The sequence below is a fragment of the Geospiza fortis genome, unplaced genomic scaffold (assembly GCF_000277835.1).
Source record: "Geospiza fortis unplaced genomic scaffold, GeoFor_1.0 scaffold373, whole genome shotgun sequence".
NCBI classification, from domain to species: domain Eukaryota; kingdom Metazoa; phylum Chordata; class Aves; order Passeriformes; family Thraupidae; genus Geospiza; species Geospiza fortis.
The window spans coordinates 778,758-785,670 of NW_005054518.1; the positions used below are offsets into that span (position 1 = coordinate 778,758).

Genomic DNA, 6,913 nt, shown 5'->3' on the forward strand with positions numbered 1-6,913 from the left:
TTTCCCTGTTCCATCCTGCCAGCAGCCTCAGGGGTGCTGGGTCCCTTCCCTGCAGTGCTCACCAGCACTGACACCCTGCTGTCCCTTGGGTGCTGCTCAGGAGTGGGGTCATTGCCCAGGAGCAGCAGCACCCATCACATCCATCCCTTGGTCCTGATGGGACTGACTTCATCAGGGCTTGGTGAGGAGCCAGGGCTGGACTCCGCCCCAGCAGTGCCACAGGGGATCCCAGAGGGGTTTGGGTTGGAAGGGACCTTAAACCCACCCAGTGCCACCCCTGCCGTGGCAGGGACACCTCCCACTGTCCCAGGTGCTCCCAGCCCTGTCCAACCTGGCCTTGGGCACTGCCAGGGATGCAGGGGCAGCCCCAGCTGCTCTGGGCACCCTGTGCCAGGGCACAATTCCCAATTCCCAATCTCCCATCCAGCCCTGCCCTCTGGCAGTGGGAGCCATTCCCTGTGCCTGTCCCTCCATCCTTTGTCCAAAGTCCCCAAAAGGTGGTAGGACAGGTTTGTGCCATCAAAACTCCTTTTCCAGCTCAAGTTTGATTGGAAGTGGGGCTTGTCTGTGCCATTGCTGCCCTCAGGGTCCTGCTGAGCATCACTGATCTCCAAAGGGTATTTCTGTTGTTTGTTTTCCTTGTCTATGAGACTTTGTTGTCCTCCAGAGTTGTTCTGGTCCATCTCCATCCCAGCCCCTCCCTTTGGGATGTAAATTCAGCAGAAGCTCAGGAAGCAGCTCCCATCCAAGCAGTGATGGATGGGAAGGTCTGACTCTGCTTTCCCAGCTGCTGCAGCAGCTGTTCCCTCCCTTGGGGCCCAGAACAAACCTGGGCTGTGCACTGCTGCTCCAGGAGCCAGGCTGCCCTGCCTGCTGGGCTGCAAACCAGAGGGGAAATTCCTTTTCCTGCCCCTCACTGGCCTCAGCCCAAGCTCTGGAGCCGTGGCCAAGAGCCCCGAGGTGCAGCAGGTCCAGCTGGGGCTGGTGGCAGGGCTGGTGTCCCCAGCAGGGACTCCAAGGAGGGTTTGTCACCCCTGAAACTCACAGATCCCTGGGGATTGCTCCATGCTGGAGCTGCCCTGCTCCCCCAGCTAAAGCTTTAGGGCTGAACCCTGGCATGGAGAAAAGCAGCAGGTGATGAGTGAAGGAGCTTGGGCAAGGTGGGATCTGGGAATGAGAGAGGGGGAGGGAAGCCTTAATTTAATGGGATTGCCACACGTGGGAAGGATCAGAGCATCTTCTCCAGATCCCTTCGTGCCAGGACAGCGTTGGCTTCACTCAGATCTGTGTTCAGCTGATTCTCCTCATCCCAGCAGGAGCTGAGACCCAGAGTGATGCAGCTTCCTGCAGGTCCCACAGCCACAGGGCATCAGGAGCTCCAGATTCCCAGGTCCTGCTTGGGCCAGAATTCAGATTATTGAGGCTCCTCTCGCCAGATCCTCTGAACTTGCTGTAGGAGAGGAAAAATCCTCCACCCTTATCCCTGTTAGGGACACTTGATGCTGGAGCTTTTCCCAAGGAGCAGGGATCTCTGAGAGGCTCCTCTGGGTGTGCAGCTCACTCCTCTAAGACACAGCAAAAATAGCAACCTAAGCTGGGATTGCAGCCTCAGCTCACCCAGGCAGGAGTAAATAACATTAAATACCTGTAAGAACATTAAATACACGAGGGCTTTGTGTGCTGGGCTCTGCCAGCCCCTTCCACCACCCAGGCATTGTTATGGAAGTGGTGAAAATCTGAATTTGGGAACTGCATAAAAATGCAGCTTAAGGGATGTGACACCACCTGAACAGGCTGTTAATGGAAATGGGGTAAAAACTGCACAGAGGACTTGGGCTGTGCCAGTGGAAATGCTGGAATGGCTCAGACAAGGCAGGATATGGGGTCTGGGAGCCAAACACAGGGAATGGGATCCCAGCACGTCCCCCAGGGTGTTTGGAGCATCCAGAGAGGCAGCAGAGTCAATGTCAATGATTCTAAACCACTCAGTATTATACTAAAAATGTTGGAAATGTGGGAATTTGAAGTGTGGGTGAGGTCATAGGAGAGAATTCCCAAAGGCCAAGTCCCTGGATAGCTCTTCCCACTGGCGGTGGCTCATGGGGATGGATCTGCTGCAGGATTTTCCTCTCCTGGGGATCTCTGGGGGTTCTTGGCTGGTCCCAAGGGATGGTGGCTGGAGCTGGGCCCCATCAGCTTGGCTGCAGCTCCATCCCAGCCCCTGGAGCAGCCAGGCCATCAGTGGGGCTGGGGCATTGCTGGGTTCTTCCCTTTCTTCATGGAAAGGGCTGGTGAGCACTGACACAGCTGCCCAGGGCACGTGGATGTGGCGCTTGGGGACACGGGTCAGTGGTGGCCTTGGGGGAACAGTTGGGCTTGATGATCCCAGAGGGTTTTCCTCACCTGAATGATTCCATGATTTATGATTTCTCAGCTTATGGCACAAGGATTTTATTTGGGATTTAGAGCAGGGGCCTTTATGGCCTTTAGCAAAGGGGGATGTTCTTGCCAGTCATCCTGGCCCTGCTGTCCTCATGTCCCCTCTGGCAGTGACCCCAACAGCCACACAAACCAACCTGGGGGGCAGGAAGTCCTGATTCACTCGTGGGAATCGTGTTTGGTGCCAGAACTGGGTTAGGGGATTCCAAAGCTGCAGGGACAAAGTTTTTTCCCAGCCAGTTTGGTCTGTCTGTCTGTCTGTCTGTCTGTCTGTCTGTCTGTCTGTCTGAGAGGGAATAGGGAACAGCCACCACCCCACGTGTGGTTCCTTCCACTGTTCCAGGCTGTGTTTCAGTCTGAGCTCAGCCCAGGGATGTCCCTGTCACTGCTGCAGGCCCAGAGCTGGAGGGGTCCCTGCAGGGTCATTCAGGGGGCTGTGGCTGAGCTGCAGCAGCCCCTGGGCCCTTTGGCCTGGTCTGTGCCCTGCCCATGGAGCTGAGGCCTCCCACAGGATCCCAGTCCCACAGTGGGAGGCTTCACAAGCCCAAAGCTGGGCTCAGAGCTCAGGCCTGGCTTAACACAGAGTTTTGGGGTGGCTGCAGGATGTCTCTGACCTGAAAACACCCATCCCATTTGTGGCCACCCCATCCCATGGATCCCATCCCACCTCATCCCATGGATCCCATCCCATCCCAACCTGTTTGTTCCACCCCATCTCATCTGCTCTGTCCCATTCCATCTGCCTCATCTTGTCCCTGCCCACTCTGTCCCATCCTGTCCAGTCTGCCCCACCCCCTCCTGTCCAGTCCTATTTGTCCCATCTTGTCCCATCTGCATTGTCACATTGTGTCATTCATGTCCCACCGCATCAGCCTCTCCTGTCCATCTCACCCTGTCCTGTGCCATCCCTCCATCCTGTCCTGTGCCATCCCATCCCATCCCATTGATCCCATCCCACCCCATCCCATCCTATTTGCATCCCATCCCACCCCATCCCATGGATCCCACCCCGTCCCATGGATCCCATCCCATGGATCCCATCCCATCCCATGGATCCCATTCCCCCCTCCTGACTCTGTCCCTCTCTCCCGCAGGGAGAAGCGCTCCCTGCACGTCACTGTCACCAACCCGGTGCAGTGCAGCCTGCACGGCAGGAAATGCACCGTGTCCGTGGAGACCAAGATCAACCAGCCCCAGCCGGATTTCACCAAGCACCGCTCGGGCTTCGTGCTCTGCGTGCCGGGCAATTAACGGCGCCGCCCCCGGGACCCGCCCCGGCACCGCCGGGATCCACCGGGAGATGCTCGGCAGCGACCTAAAGGTGCCTAAAGCAGCCTCTGAAGCTCGAGGTTTGGAAAACCCGGGTTCCAGGGGTCTAGAAGAGCCAAATTGAAAGACCTGAAATAGCCGGGGACTTGTTCTCCACATTACAAACCAGGCTGGAACATCAGGAGAGCGCTTCCTTTGGAATCAGTCTGACAAAAAGAGTTTCTAGGTACTTCCAGCCCTTCTTCCCTTTCCCACATTGATTCCTCACCCACTCTCCAGTTCTCCCTTCCATGCTCCTTTCCCTTGTGTCAGTTTTTGCAGTGTGATGCAGCCTCCAGAGGAGGAACCAAAGATGCCCAGCTCAGGGAGTCGGGTTCTGTAGGGCCAGATCCCACAGAACCGGAGCCAGGCTGGGCAGGGAGGGCTGCCTCCCACACTCCACACTCCTCCAGCCCCCAGGGGCTGGGAAGGTTCATGGAGACACCTCCAGAGCTGCTGCTTTCCCTCGGGAATTCATCAACCCATCGAGGCACCTTGGCTGGACTGGGGACTTCCAGTGCAGGCCTGGATTCATTAATCCTGCATTGCTGTTTGCCTTAATTACCCCCTCCAAGGGCCTGAAGCAGGTGGGTTCCCTTTGGGACCATGTGGCCTTGCTGAATTTTGGATGATCCACGTGGCTTTGTGTCTGTGCCAGCGTTGGGGTTAGGGAGGGCTGGGGGGAGGAACAGGGGGAGTTTGGGGGCCAAGCTTTGCACTATCCAACATTAACCTGGCACAGCCCCAGCTGCCAGCACCAGGCTCCTCCCTCCATGGGTTTTCCTGGCTCTCCCACAGTGGGATGTGGGTGTTGGGGTGTTGGTCTCGTCCTGCCCAGCCCAGATAACCCCAAGCTCTGTGTTGATGGAGGGACATGGATCTCTCCTCAGTGGTTTATTCCCACTGTGCTGGGCACTGCTGTGGTTCCTGGGCAGCCCAGGCTGGTGGGATTTACATTGGGATTGTCCTGGCACTGCTGGACAGGTCAGGATTCCCAGCCCTGGAGATGGGGGAGCTCAGGGTGACCCCACCTCGGGGTCCCAGCCCGGCCAGCAAAGGGGAGCACTTGTCTGATGGAGCATTTTGGGAATTAGAAAGCCTGGAAGAGGCCCCTCAGGCACAAAAGGTTTCCTGAAGCTGTGCCATGGACACGGGGCACAGGACAGGTCTCTGCAGCCTTGGTGTCCCACTGGCACCCCTGAGACCAGGGGGGACAGGGATGCAGAGCACGAATGAGCTGGGACAAGCCATGCACAGGGAGGCCCCATGGCAGAGCTCTCCAATCCTTGTCCCTGGCCTTGGACCAGCCCTGGGAGCATCCAGCACCCCCCAGTGCCCCTCTCAGGGTGCAGCTCTGGGATGTCCCCTTGGGCAGGGGCTCCCCCAGACCCCCCAGCCCCTGAGGCAGCACCAGCGCAGGGCCTGGGGGTGACAGCAGCAGCCCCGACCCCGCCAGGCTCACACAGCACCCCCAGCACCCCGTGGGACCCCAGATCAGCTCCTCTGGAGGGGCACCACCAATGCCAAAGCCCGGGACCCCCCGGCGAGGATCGCCCGGCCGTGTCTGTGCCTTGGGATTTGCACTTCTCGCCTCCTGTCCCGGTGCAAACGTCCCCACCCCGGGCGGGGGCTGGGGCGGGATCAGCACTTTGGTCCCTCCAGAAGAATGGTGGGATGGAATTGGGATGGACGGCAAGGAATTGCAGGCTTGGGAAATGATCTCCTACCATGAGATGGCAATATTGTATGTGATGAGATGTGTCTTATAAAATATATTATCTGTAAATATATAAAATATATATATTCTTGGTTTTCCCATAAATTAACTATTTCTAAATTGAAACTTGGATTCTCAGCCGGGGGCAATAATGCAATGAACCCTTTTTTTTTTTTTAAATAAATCGCTGATATTTTATGTGTAAAAGAGCATTAAAAAAAACCCTACTATAATGGACCTGGATTTTGTTTACATAATTCACTGTAATAAATAATAAAAGAACGCAATTAGTTACACCCCACCGTGGCACTGCCCGTTCCTGCCGGCGCGGGGGTGATGATGCCCAGAGGGATGGGATGGATTTCCCAGTTATCCCAGTTATCCCAGTATCCCGATTTTCCCCCTCCAGTGCTGCCGGCCCCGCCGCTCTCCCACCACGGGGTGACCCCGGTAACGCGATTAAAGCGGCGGCTGCGTTAAATCTCTGTCGTCAACACAAATCCACCGCCAGCCTCCGAGCGCTGCGAGCGCAGGAAAGACTCGGCCACGAGCCGCTGCCGTGTAATGGATGGTCAGTGCATTTTTATTTAATCAGCACAGTACAAAAATAAATAAAAATAAGGGGAGGGGATTAAATTACAGGCACACTGAGCCCCATGACACAGTCGGTCGGGTTATAAACCACACATACTTACAAACACACTATACACATACATACAAAAATGAGACAAATATAAATTAATAAGTAACAATACCCACCAATTTGGTCAACAAAGATCTACAGAAGAGATTGCACTAAAAAAACGTACGTACACATGTATCATTAGCAGGGTCCAATGTACAGCCATGAAGAGCTTCAAGTGAAAAATCAAAAATAAAAATAAATGGCACGTTATTTCTCCCTCTTGTTCGCCAGTTTAACGCCCGATGGACCAGAACTAAACTAGAACTGAGCACACGGAGAAAAGAAAACGGTAAAACCCAAAAAGAAGGTCTCAGTCCCCAGGCCTGATACGGGAATACCGGCTCGAGACTGCGGTGTCGGGGTGGTGGCGGGTCTTTGTGCATGGGTGTAATTTTACAGCCATCTCTCGTTAAGGTTTTTCTTTTGATTATTATTTTTTTATGCGTTTTTTCCTTTTTTTTTTTTCCCCGAAGACACAAAATGCTCCTGTTTGCATGCGCAATACCACTGGAAAAGCAACAATGACAGAAGAAAGAAGGGTTTTTTTTCTCTTTCCCCCCCGCAGGTTTGCAGTTCGTTGGGTTTGTTCTAGAAGAATTCATATAGCAGCATGTGGCGGCTCCCCTTGCTTGCACACTCAAGTAGATCCTTTACACAATACTCATGACCAGTGCACGATGGGAACAAGACATTTCACATTGATCTCATGAACAGTAGCGGTGATTCCCGTCACCCGGACCCGCTCGGGAATTCGAGTCTCTTCA

The 6,913-nt window shown here is 55.0% G+C and overlaps 1 protein-coding gene across 1 annotated transcript in view; it reads left to right on the top strand.

The window, feature by feature from the left end:
• MYO1D (myosin ID) overlaps nucleotides 1-4,398 on the top strand; it is a 124,168-nt gene extending 119,770 nt beyond the window's left edge. Inside the window, exon 22 of the mRNA XM_031063629.1 lies at nucleotides 3,849-4,398. Coding sequence (XP_030919489.1) covers nucleotides 3,849-3,968 — 120 coding nt within the window. The 3' untranslated portion in view covers nucleotides 3,969-4,398. The remainder of the gene's footprint in view (nucleotides 1-3,848) is intronic.
• The last annotated feature ends 2,515 nt before the right edge of the window (nucleotides 4,399-6,913 follow it).